The 14050-nt window shown below is 37.5% G+C and overlaps 1 protein-coding gene across 1 annotated transcript in view; it reads left to right on the top strand.

The window, feature by feature from the left end:
- The window catches only part of LOC126169898 (probable cleavage and polyadenylation specificity factor subunit 2), a 169497-nt gene that overhangs the window by 42608 nt on the left and 112839 nt on the right, over positions 1 to 14050 (top strand). The window contains exons 5-6 of the mRNA XM_049920681.1: positions 5771 to 6016; positions 12585 to 12772. Coding sequence (XP_049776638.1) covers positions 5771 to 6016; positions 12585 to 12772 — 434 coding nt within the window. The remainder of the gene's footprint in view (positions 1 to 5770; positions 6017 to 12584; positions 12773 to 14050) is intronic.

Consider the following 14050-nt stretch of genomic DNA (forward strand, 5'->3'; position numbering starts at 1 on the left):
ATTGCCATGAACCCTATTATGGCCTGTCTCCTGCCGGTCATCTCTGGCTCCCTCTTTGTTGATGACTTTTCCATTTATTGCAGTTCTCCATGGACTTGTTTCCTGGAACGGCATCTTCAGCATTGTCTCAATCATCTTTACTCATGGAGCATCGACAATGGCTTTTGCTTTTCCATTGACAAAACTATTTGTATGAATTTTATGGCAGCGTAATGGATTTCTTCCACCGTCTTGACATCTTGAGCCTCTTGTTCTTCTATTCATTGAAACTAAGAAATTCCTGGGGCTCAAGCTCGATAGGAAACTTTTTGGTCCTCCCATGTGTCGTACCTGGCTGCCCACTGTATCCGGTCCCTCAATGTCCTACATGTACTCAGTGATAACTTCCTGGGGAGCAGATCAGATTACCCTCCTCAATTTGTACCAATCTTTTGTCTGTTCGAAACTAGACTATGAGTGTTTCGTTTATGCATCTGTACGTCCCTCCATCTTACACCGTTGCAGTAAGATCCACCATCATGGCCCTGTTACCGTAGCCCAGCCTGTCTGCAGAAGCTGCCGAACTGCAGCTGTCATACCAACATGATGTTCTCCTCAGCAGATACGCCTGCCATTCATCTGCCATGCCTGGCCATCCATCCTATGCCTCCTTCTTCAATGACTTTTTTGACTGCTGGTATGGTGCTTGTCCCTCTTCTCTGCTACCTCCTGGAGTTCGCTTTTGGTTATTGCTCTGGCTGCTTAACTTCATGCTACCTGTCACTTTCCCGATGGGTGTGACCCCTTCACTACCTTGGCTTCGTACGGCGGCCCGTGTTCATCTTGGATTTAATTCACTTCTTAAGGACAGCACTCCAGACTCGCTCTAGTGCTGTAAGTTTATCAACATTCACATGAAACTTCGTGATAGTACCTTTGTGTACACTGATGGATCTAGGACTGAACATAATGTCAGGTGTGCCTTCGTTATTGGCACCAACGATTTTCGGTATCAGCTTCTGGAACACTGCTCAGTATTTATAGTGGAGCTCTTTGCCCTGTATCAGGCCATACAGTACATCCGGTGACAGGCTTTCCAATTGTGTCAATTGCTCAAACTCTCTCGGTGCTCTTCAGAGCCTGTGTCTGCTCTACACTATCCTTCCCTTAGTGCAACGGGCCCAGGGAAGCTTTCACCTGCTCACTCTTGATGAAGCCACTGTGTTGTTTATGTGGGTCCTTAGTCACGTCAATCTGACAGGAATCGAGGTTGCTGCCAAGGCTGCAGTGCTCGAATCTCGGCCTGCTAGGTCCTCCATTCCCTCCGATGATCTCTGTGTTGCTGTCTGTCAGCATGTGGTGTCACCTTGGCATCACCACTGGTCTTCCCTTCATGGGAACAAGCTCTGGGGAATTAAACCTCTCTCAGCAGCATGGCCAACCCCCTTTCGGCCCTCTTATTGTGTTGGACGCAGTCTTTTTAGCGATCGCCATTTGTTAACTCATAATCCACCACCACTTTCTGCTCATTGTCCTCAACCTCTGATGATCGCAACTTCCTGATGGAATGCCCTTTTTCTAACCACTTACATGATGTAAGTTTTACGTTTGCCATCTGAGTTATTGGCTGCTTAGCGAACATCGTGCAGGCTATCGACCACATTTTACTTTTTGTCTGTCATAGCAATACAGCGAAGGACATTTAATCTTCATTTCAGAACCTCTGTTGTCCCTATGGTGTATTTTATGGACCTTTCTTCAAGTCCCTGTTTTAGCTGTCTTTCCTTCTGTCGATTGGGCTTAACGTGTATTCCCTTTTAACTCCTTTTTTGTCTTTCTATTCTACAGTTCTGACATGGGTGCATATGATTGATCTTAGTAGTTTTTGCACCTTAAAACAAAACAAATAACACAAAATCAGCAATAGTGAGGGTGACTTAGATTTGTTGAGAGGGTTCTGGGAAAGAGAGATGGATCTGTAAAGACAAATTCTAGATTATGCTCGTGCTTTTCAGAACTACCAAAGAGACTTGTCAATACACCTCAAGTGAGCTGACACACATCCTGCTGTCAGCTTGTGCAAAAGTATAATGAAGATTATATGATGCTGGCTTTCATAGTATATATTTGCATCATTGGTGCATTAGTTTTATGGGCATTGGGTTACAGTCCAAGCCATGATCCTACACCTAGCGTTTTATCCTCTACTGAAGAAGACATCCTCAGAGGCTGTAAAATGGTAGTTAAATGAAATTGCCAAATGGTTTATTGATAAGTATATAACAGTTAAATTGTGACAACATCCAACTACTGCCAAAGATAACTGAGTTTTGCTGAAAAGTGTTATGGTGCTTGTACAACACAGTTAGTGCTAGTGTTTCCTTTATTTAACACAAAGACACGCAGTTTGTGTAATTTCAGTCCTCCTCCTTTTCTATTAAAAGATTTTTTTCTTTTTATTTTAAAGTTCTATGGCCCCGCTGCTGCACATCTTAGCATTTTACTGATGGAACTTAATAAACATTTATTATTGGAGGGGAAAAGTGGTGGTTCTATGGTGCCACTGCACAATTTACTGCTGCCGATGTATCCATGTTGCCCCAGTAACAATAAGTATAGTGTTTTTGAAGTCAGGGTTTGATGCTTCCTTTAGTAGTTCGTGTGTACACTTGACTGCATTTCCAAGCCAATTTGTATGCACCTACTATGGTAAACAGAGGTTGTGGGGCCCTTTACAGTATTCGGTTATTCACACTATTTTTCTTTTTGAATATAATAGAAGGAAACATTCCACGTGGGAAAAAATATATCTAAAAACAAAGATGATGTGACTTACCAAACGAAAGCGCTGGCACGTCGATAGACACACAAACAAACACAAACATACACACAAAATTCTAGCTTTCACAACCAACGGTTGCCTCATCAGGAAAGAGGGAAGGAGAGGGAAAGACGAAAGGATTTGGGTTTTAAGGGAGAGGGTAAGGAGTCATTCCAATCCCGGGTGCGGAAAGACTTACCTTAGGGGGAAAAAAGGACGGGTGTACACTCGCGCACACACACACATATCCATCCACACATATACAGACACAAGCAGACATATACAGAGGCAAAGAGTTTTGGCAGAGTTTTTCTTTTTGGATATATAGACAAGCACACATCGTGCACTGGGAGCAGGAGACAACCAAATTCAGTTTTCCAATATTACAGTTTTATCAGGGTTGAATTGTTACTGTGCTAGGATATTTCCATACTGTATGCATATAGACAATATAAATTCAGAAACAACGTAAAGTAGGATGATTGCAATGGAATATTTGTGGACCTTAGTGCTAAATAAAGCAACCATTGCCAACTCTTCTGCTTCATAAGGTCCTAGCATGTGTGGACACATCTCCACATTTTCGGCAATGGTCTGATGACGTCACAAGCCCCTTAGCATGTGTTTGCACAACTCCACAATCTTTGGCAATGGTCTGATGACACCACAATTCAAAACGTTTATTGACTATGCCTTGAGACGTCTCTTGGTATATGGAATGAAACATTAGGCACAGAAATATACCCCAGGCCACATACTATTATTGTTCATAAAACCGATATCACAAAGGGCATAATGGAGATGCTCGGGGACATACATGAGAACTTTGTTAGGAAGATGGTTTTCTAAGGAAAACCAGGTGAAAAAAATCTGAGAATCAGTATCTGCGTAAAACTATGCGATAATTCTGTTGTCTGCATTGTATATGCATTGTATATTGTGTGTAGAGACTGAAAAATAAGATATGAGGGATTAGAGTGCCTATTGTGGCATATCATCATCATCATCATCATCATCGTATTTGTCATCATCAGGAGCAGTTTCTAGTGACTGGTCAGATCTGTTTTGCTCGTAAGCCTCTCCATTTTCCTCTATCGTTCCACTAATGCTTTGAAGCCACCCTGTTAGAGTTCATTCTTATCCCTAATTACTCTCCTCTATTCCTTTTATTGATTGGCCTCCCTCTTTGGCACCTGTCTTTGAGCTTCAATTGTACATCGTCCTTGATGTTCTCTAACATCTAATTCTCGTTACATTTCATTAGCATTGAAGCCTTGCTAATTTTATCCACACCTATACGATCCCCTTGATTCTTCTTTCCTTACTCTATCCATTGTTGGTATTCTGAGTCCATGTGTGTGAAATTTTATTTCGCCTGCCATATCTTGCTTGAAACTGTTGTCTTCACTGTCAAGGTTTCAGAAGCAAAGATCAGGACAGAGACATTGTAGGATTGATATATTATTCCATTTGTCTTCCATGGAACATTTTTATTTCTCACCAAGCTCCTTACACCTCTCAGAAATGCTACTGCTTTCATTCCTCTCTTATTGAATTCTTCATTATTTCTTTCTGATCATTTCCTCTTTGCTTCCTATTTGAAGATGTCAAGATATGTTAAAGAGTTCCTCTACCACCATGCTAGGTAAATGAACAGCCATTTTTTCTCTTGCGAATGGAATAGGACAGAGTTTCTAATGTTAGTAAAAATATTAAAAATACCCCTTCTCTATTCATTGAACAGTGGCTTGTGGTGTGTGTGTGTGTGTGTGTGTGTGTGTGTGTGTGTGTGTGTGTGTGTGTGCGCGCGCGCGCGCAACAGGGAAAATTTACACTCTGTATCTGATGATATTGGAACTGGATCATTTGCAACTTGGACAACATCCACTTTTTACATGGTCTAACCTAAAGATTGATAAGAGACATTCTTGAATAAAATAAATGCTTCTTCCAGTGCCAAAATTAGTTGACTTAACTGCTTGGTTCAGTCCCTAAAGAGTGTTCAATAAGTAATGCAACACTTTTTTTCCTGAAAGCAGGTTGGTTTTATACCTGATTCCAATACACCATATTATTCCCCACCCTATAAAGGATTGCACAATACACTTGCATTGATGGTTGTACTGTGAGGGAGGACATCAGGCAGAATAACTCCTTCAGAATCCCAGAAGACCGCCGCCATGACTTTACGAACTGAAGGTGTCACTTTGAACTTTTTATTCGAAGGATAGGTGGTGTGGCACCATTTCATAGATTGCTGTTTAGTTTCCATTTCAAAGTGATGAACCCATGTTTAATCACCTGTGACAATGTTCGACAAAAAATTGTCACAAACAGCCTCATAACACTTGGACAATTCTGCACTGATGGTCCTTCATTGCTCTTTATGATCTTCTGCAGGTGGTGAGGGAGCCAGCAGGCACACGCCTTTGAGTACCCCAGCTGGTGGATAATTGTGTCAGCGAGACCAGCAAAGATGTTGACTTGAGGGAGATCTGACAGTTTTTGCAACTTTGTTGCAATGGTGACAGACGCCTCGCCCAACAACTCTCTGTGTTTTTGTTCACTATCAAGTCTCTGTAGAAATTCTACAAGCGGCTGTGAACATCTGCGATTCTCTAGTTTTCCACCAAAAGAAACTCAATTATAGCTGTCTGCTTGGAACACACCTTCATTACAGGTGCCATTTTGAAGGCTATTTACAGTGCCACCACTTACCAGAACTTCTTGAAAGTGTAGGGGCTGAAACAGGAATATTCCATGATGTCCAAAAGCAAATTCCACATTTTTGAAACTAAAATTGGCTGAGAAAAAAATGTGTTTGCATTACTTACTGAATGCCCCTCACACTTTCTTTTAAAATTTCTAGTTTTTTTTAATTGTTATTAGTCTATCTGAATATAATTAAAATTAATTTGATCTATAAACATACTGTTATTTCATTTGGTGTGGATAACTGGTCTGTTTTAGGAAAGGGCTATGGCCTGACTATTACACCATTACCTGCAGGCCATATGATTGGTGGTGCTATATGGAAGATTGTAAAAGTAGGTGAGGAAGATATGGTGTATGCTGTAGATTTCAATCACAAAAAAGAACGTCACCTTAATGGCTGTGAGTTGGAGCGTCTCCAGCGACCATCCCTTCTCATCACGGATGCATTTAATGCTACGTATCAACAGGCAAGGCGACGTACACGCGATGAAAAACTAATGAGTATGTATTGCATTATCAGGTATTAGTTACAAATTATAATCATAGTATGTTAATATGTGTCATCTGTAGTTAACCAGTTAACTCCATTTTGCCAGTGATTTTATTTATTTATTCAGTATTCATTCATTCACAGTTCAGAAATTCTAGTAACAATATTTGAATGCAACATTTCAGAGATGAGCACAACATTCTACAAGTAAATTGTAACTCTTAATTTGCCACTCACACGACTCATGCACTGTGAATTCTAGTTAGGGTAGCAAAAGATTGATTTTTCCAGGTATTTGATTTGGACAGTATCTTATAAATAAATAAACTAGATTCCTTCAGATTTGTAGAAGCCATAAGAGATGAAATGTGATCCAGCAACCTTTGAATTTTGACAACTTTTTGAGTGGAAAATGATAAAGTTGCCTCTTGAAGATTTGTCATCAAGTATATGTGCACAGAATGAAATTATTCTTAAAATATGATTTGTTTTGGGGTTTGATTATGCCTTCTAACTTCAAAACATTTCATCAACTAAGTTCTTTTTTAGGTGTGATAGTAGCAAGTTTACTATGCATGTACTCAAATGTTTTGGTATTTCTTTCTATTTTTGTTAGGTTCTAGATCATGAAACACAGAACAATATGCAGAGGATCAGTAATTTTCTGGTGCTTGACATCAAACATATTCCACAAGTCACAGTATTCTATTATTTAGTGCCAGGCAGTGCTTCAGGTTTCGCATGCATGATCCCATGCTCTTAAAATTGGATATGTTGTCACTTTCTTGTCTTTCAGTCTTTACACTGAAGAAGCAATAAAGGAAGCCAATGTGAAATTTGGAGAAGAAGTAAAAACTTAAGAACTTTTGAAGGTTGAAGACTGGAATAGTGGAAACCACCAAAAGCTGATGTAATATATGTTGAAATAAAATGTCTTGTAGCTAGGGCCTCCTGTTGGGTAGAGCAGTCGCCTGATGTTTGAGTTGACACCACTTCGGCGACTTGCATGTCGATGAGGATGAGATGATAATGATGAAGACAACACAACACCCAGTCCCTGAGCAGAGAAAATCTACGACCCAGCCAAGAATCGAACCCGAGCCCCTTAGTGTAACATTCCATCATGCTGACCACTCAGCTATTGAGGCTATTCATAGACAACCAGTTTTGATCAAGTGAGCATCTTCAGGTCACAGATGAGCATTACATCAGATGAAAGGAAGGTTCAGTGGCATCAAGACATGATTGTTATAAACTGCAGCATGTGCTGCTTATACCTTTTTTCATCTCTCACTAAGTGCACCAACTGATGGCCCACTGCGATGTTCAGCATACATTATGACTAAATAATATCATAGTTTGTGATAAGATTTTGGCCAGAGGGTTCGGAGAACACTGCAGTGGACCTTCAACTAGTGGATTTAATGAAAATGTATAAGGTAATGGATATTTGTATAAGTGATTGGTGCTTCATGTGATAATATTTATGTATTTGACACCAAGGAACTCTCGTTTTAGGTGATGTAATATTTACCTGTGACTTGAATTTAGTCTTCTGACCAAAACTAGTTTTCATGAATAAATACTCATCACAACATTGTTTATTGGTTTCTGTGATGTTATTCTTTAGATGCCTTGCAGCACAGGAAATACTTTAAAATTTTCTGATACATTGTTGCTCTGGGAGACGCTAAGAACTTGGAAAAGTAATTGAATAAAGGGATGAGTTAAATCAAATCATTTGATGCTCAGGAAATTAGATTAGGAAATACACTAAAAATAGGAGATGAGTTTTGCCATTTTAGCAGCAAAATAACTGTCATTGGCAGAATTAGAGAAGATATAAACTGTAGACTGGCAACAGCAAAAAAGGCATTTCTGAAAAGTAAAAATATTTTAACATCAGATTTAAAGTTAATTATTCAGAAGTTCTTTTTGTGGAAGTATATGCCTGGAATGTTGCTTTGTATGGAAGTGAAAAATTGATGACAAACAGTAAAGACAAGAAGAGAGAAGAAGCTTGTGAAATATGTTAACTGCAGAAGAGTGCTGAAGATTAGATGGGTACATTGGATAATTACTTAATATGTTCTTATTTTATGGCCAATATTGTCCCACTTAAGTCAATAGTATGAATTAGGTTATTCCATTGTTTGTTGGCCAATACTTTTTAAGTCTTTCAGATTGTGCCCTTCTCTCCTCATCCAAAATCACCTTTCCCGTTCTCTGTTTGTTAATTTTTGTTGGTAGTGTGATATGTTTATGCTGAAGTACTTTGAGTGCATCTGTCGTGCCTTTCAAATCCTCCTTCATAATTCATCATATCCTCATTGATCTCTGCAATCCATCTAATGCCACTTCTACTATTCCATAACTTCTCAATTATTCACCTGCTTATTCTATTTTGTGTTGTCATTATCAAATGTCGTGGGAAAGAGATCCGTTTCTTTTTCATTGTACTTGTCACTGGTTCTATTTCTTTATAAACTTTTTTATTTGTAGCTATTCTCCAAACCCCATTTTTGTGGTATTTTTTACTTATACATGTTCTGATTATCCTTCTTGGTAGTTTGAGTAATCTATCTATTGCTACAGTGTTCGTTGTTCTAAGTATAGTTTCACTAACATCTGTTATTTGTGGCTGTGTTACTGTTTTGTAATGTTTCAGTTTTGTGGCTGTTAGGAGGCATTTTTTGCTATACGTGTTCTTTGGAAAATTATGTGTCTTAATCAGTTTGTTTCTTCTACTCTCCCATGGCGTTTTTTCATTCAGGTTGTGTGTTATTATTTTTCCCAAGTATTTAAACATTTCAACAATTTTTGTGTCATATTCTCCAATTCTAATTTTGTTTGCAATGGCAGTTCCATTGGCATTATTTCTGTTTTTTCAAAAGATATTTTAAGGCCAATACTCTGGGCTGTTTCCTGCAATGATTGTATTTGTTGTTTGTTGTCTCGAATGTTTTTGTGAGGAGAGAGAGGACATCAGCAAGTCCTAAACAGTTCAACTTTGTCATCTTTTTGTGTTCCAACCTTAATGCTCTTTTAATTGCCCTTGTACCATTCCCTCATTATGTATTCAAACATATAATTAAAAAGAATGGGTGACAGGCCGTCTCCCTGCCTTAAACCAGATTTTACCAAGAATGATTCAGAAAGTTCCCCTCTCAACTTAATTTTAGAATTTGTATTTGTTAAAGTAAGTTCTATCAGTTTAATTAATTTTAGGTGGTTTCCAGAATATCTCAAAATTTTTAACAGTGGGGGTCTGTGTATAGTATCATATGCTTTCTTAAAATCTGTAAATGTAATTGAGAGAGGTTTGTTTTGTTTGCAGTAATAAACTGTGATTAATTTCAGAGTAATTATTTGTTTGGCACAGCTTCTTCAAGGTCTGAAGCCTCCTTGGTATTCCCCCAGTTCTTTATCCAGTTGTTCTTTGAACCTATTGTGTAAAATCTTGGAACAAAATCTTGTAGGTACAGTCCAAGAGCAAGATTCCTCTGTAGTTGTCTGGATGTGTTTTGTGTCCTTTCTTATAAAGTGGGTTAATTATAGCTGTGAACCATTCTTGTGGGAATTTTTCTGTTGCTCAATTTTTTTTGTAAAATAATATCTAAAGATGTCTGAGTTGTTTTACTAGTATGCTTCCTCATTTCTGCAAACACTTGATTTTCTTAACATGCTTCGTAATTTTGCATTTCTTTAAGTGCAATTTCTATGTCTTGTACTGTAGGTGGGTTTATATTTTGTGGTTTGGTTTTTACGGGGGTGCTTGTGTCTATTGTTAAAAGCTTTTCAGGTTCATAACAGTTAAAGAGCTTGTTGAATGTCTCTGCAATGATTTCTGCGTTTTCCTTGTTATTATGGGCTATTTTTCCATCTTTATTTCTCAGTGTGGGAGGGTTGTAATTGTTTATCAAAGGCATTCAAATAATCTCTGGAATTGTTTTTGTAGTAGTTTTTTTTTGGTGGATCTCGGTAGATCCTTTAGATATTGCCGCTTTGTTTTTCTGATAATTTGAGAGAATTTTTTCTGATGTTTTTGATGTTAGCTGCATTTTCTTCTGTTTTGTGAGATTGAAATTTTGTCCAAGCTTAATGCCTTTCATCTTGAATTTCATCACATTCCATAGGCGATCGTGGATGTTTTTTAACATTGATTTACTGGGCAGGTTCTTCTGCATTTTCTTTTAAAATGGGTATTTGTTCCTCAAGATTGTCTGTTACTATTTTATTTTGGGTCATATTTTCTTTTGTCTCCAATTGTTCTCTGTATTTTTTTTTCTTAATGGGGTGATATTGATTTTGATTTTCACCAAATAATGATTTAAACCTGTGTCTGTTCCTCTCAGTACTTTAACATTTCGTTTTTTTTTTTATGAACGAATTTGTCCATGCAGATATCTTCGGCAAATTTCAACGAGTCTTTGTCCATTTATGTTACTTTGTGTATATGGAGCCCATTTTCCAGTTGTCTCTCTCTACTTCTTTTCCTTTCCCAGCTGGCTGTTAAAATACCCTGTTGAGACCTTTACACTGTTTTTATTGACTTGATTTATTGTCTGATCCAAACTCCCAGAATTTTCCGACTTCTACCATAGTTCTTGTTAGAAATTTTTTCTCATTGATATGGGTATGGTCATTTATGATAGTATAGACCTTGTTTGTGGTTTTCAGAGTTAAAGTTGTGATTCATGGAGAAATAACTTTAAAATTAGTTACTGAATATATCGTTTTCAAATTTACTGTAAATCCTGTTCCAGGTTGTGGTCACTGTTTCATAACTCTTTGTCCTGGTTTTCCATTGGAAATTCCATAACCATGCAATACAAATGAATCTTTTGTTTTATTTCTCATTTCTTGGAGTCTTGCTATTATGATGTTTTGCCTCTCCAATTCATTTGTGAAGTTTTTGTGCTTTCCAGGTTTCAGTAAAGATTTTATGTTGTGTGTTGCAATGTAGTTAACATATTTGTGTTTTATCATGGCATTATGTACTTGATGAGAGTTGGGTGATTTCAAATGCTATGATACAATTGAGTCTTCTAGTTGGCTACTCACTGAATCTGATGTAGCCTTCCCCTTCCCTACTGGATTGGACTGTGAAAATTTTTCTCTAAAAGACCTTTCCATATTTGACTGTCAGAGGCTATCAATCTCATGTGTAGCAAGCTCCATGTTACAACTATGATTGTTAGCCACAGAGGACATTAATCATCCATCACTAACAGACGCTGGAACAATCGTGCCCTTGGTACTAGTTTTGGCCCACTCCAGATATTTTATTTCCCCGTTACCCACTATATCTGGTGAGTATCCTCCCTATCTGTCACCTGGGGAGGTGCTCGGTAGGAGACTAGCAACTACCCTGAGTACTTTGGATGTACTGAATCAAATTGGTGAGAACAGGAAATTGTGACGCAACTTAACTAAAAGAAGGATATGTCAATGAATTGTTAGTTCGGTTAGTGTGGGATAAAAATTGTAGTGTGAGACTCAACATTTGACTACAGTATGTAGGTTCAGTTGGAGAAAGGTAGCAGTAATTATGCAGAGTTGATGAGACTTGCACAGTATAGGTTAGTGTAGACAGCTGTATCAAGCCAGGTTTTGCATTCAACAACAACAAAAACAACAAATCTCTTTGTTGAGTTAACATTGACGTTGAACTACCTCTCTTTTAAAAAATTGTTGTAGTTAATAAATCATCCAAATGACAAAATGCATGTAGTGTTTGATCTGAAGCATTAGATTGTCATCCCACTCATAAGGATTTAGTGAGAAGAAAATATCTTCTGTGTTGGTTGCTTTGTGCAGGATGATAGAAATGTGATAGTCCTCTTTATTACATATAGTTGAAACATTTTTGTGTAAATGGTGTGTCTTTCTGGCAGTCAAGTGTATTTTTTCCTCCTCTCACAGATATGGTGAAAGTAATAAATTGCCTGGAAAGTTACAGATCAAGTTTTAAGAAGTTGTAGTCGAGCTTACTGAAAGCTGTTGCATTACATATGATTAAGTCATTGCTTCTGCTTATCTAGAAGATTTCAAAAACACACAATTGAAAATCTGTGACTTTAATGTAACTGGAATGAAATTGTTTCAAATAGTTAACTGACTCTTGATTGAGACACAAATATAAGGAAAATTTGGATTTGTTTGCACTATTTTCTGTGACTCTCTGATCCCCCCCCCCCCGTCATGTGATCAATAGCTTTACTTTCAGAAGTGGTACCATTTAGTCTTTCATTGTTTCCTCTTAAAGTGTAATGTAATGGCTTCATTGTTGTAGATACTGTTATAAAAGGTTTGATATGACAAAAATTTTGTCTTTTTACTCATTCCTTTTAGTACTGTGATGAGAAGGTGAGAAAGTTGTAAGCTAGGTACAACAATATGGAACGTAAATAATATAGAACACAAGACCATTGAAAAAATAATAAATTATATTATCTCCCTTTTTCTGTTAAGCAAAGGGACATTTTGTGATAGACATTGAACATTTTTGCAAATTTTCTTCCACCTGTGCTAAGAGATTTACTGTAAATTAACGAAACTAATGATGTTGTGTTGCAGCAAATATATTGCAGACATTAAGAAGTAATGGTAATGTCTTGATTGCTGTGGACACTGCTGGAAGAGTTCTGGAATTGGCACACATGTTGGACCAGCTTTGGCGTAATAAAGACTCAGGTCTTATAGCGTATTCATTAGCATTGCTCAACAATGTCAGCTACAATGTTGTAGAGTTTGCAAAATCACAGGTAATATTTTTAACAATACTATCAACCCGAACAACTATATATTAACATTTCATTCATGTTGTTATCAATGAAATGTGTTATTTTATTACATTACATATTACTATTTTCTTTCTTAAAAAGATTTAAAAATACCTTAAAGATTGTGCAGCAGGATTACTTTTGGGCAAAACTGTCTATACATCTCTGATCAATATATTGTTTTAATTATGGTCAGAGTAAGAGAGAACTTCCGAGTTTCGTTTAACTTTTTATTTATATAGTTCCAACATTTTGTTGGGGAAGGACCAGGAACTTAGATTTGATAATTCTTTGTTCAAGTTCCTGTCAAAGTTGTGTGTAATTTGTGCTGGTGACTAGTTTCAAACTCAGCTGTTCATTTGCAAACCAGACCTACAGAATATTGATGCATTGAAAAACATTCATAACATAATATAATGTGCACCATTTGTAATATTGTAGTTGGCTATTTTTTTTTTTTTTTTTTTTTTTTTATTTTTAACATGTTGTTGTTGTTGTGGTCTTCAGTCCTGAGACTGGTTTGATGCAGCTCTCCATGCTACTCTATCCTGTGCAAGCTTCTTCATCTCCCAGTACCTACTGCAACCTACATCCTTCTGAATCTGCTTAGTGTATTCATCTCTTGGTCTCCCCCTACGATTTTTACCCTCCACGCTGCCCTCCAATACTAAACTGGTGATACCTTGATGCCTCAGAACATGTCCTACCAACTGATCCCTTCTTCTGGTCAAGTTGTGCAACAAACTTCTCTTCTCCCCAATCCTATTCAATACTTCCTCATTAGTTATGTGATCTACCCATCTAATCTTCAGCATTCTTCTGTAGCACCACATTTCGAAAGCTTCTATTCTCTTCTTGTCTAAACTATTTATCGTCAATGTTTCACTTCCATACATGGCTACACTCCATACAAATACTTTCAGAAACGACTTCCTAACACTTAAATCTATACTCGATGTTAACAAATTTCTCTTCTTCAGAAACGCTTTCCTTGCCATTGCCAGTCTACATTTTATATCCTCTCTACTTCGACCATCATCAGTTATTTTGCTCCCCAAATAGCGAAACTCCTTTACTACTTTAAGTGTCTCATTTCCTAATCTAATACCCTCAACATCACCCAACTTAATTCGACTACATTCCATTATCCTTGTTTTGCTTTTGTTGATGTTCATCTTATATCCTCCCTTCAAGACACCATCCATTCCGTTCAACTGCTCTTCCAAGTCCTTTGCTGTCTCTGACAGAATTACAATGTCA

The sequence above is a fragment of the Schistocerca cancellata genome, chromosome 1, assembly GCF_023864275.1.
Source record: "Schistocerca cancellata isolate TAMUIC-IGC-003103 chromosome 1, iqSchCanc2.1, whole genome shotgun sequence".
Classification (NCBI taxonomy): domain Eukaryota; kingdom Metazoa; phylum Arthropoda; class Insecta; order Orthoptera; family Acrididae; genus Schistocerca; species Schistocerca cancellata.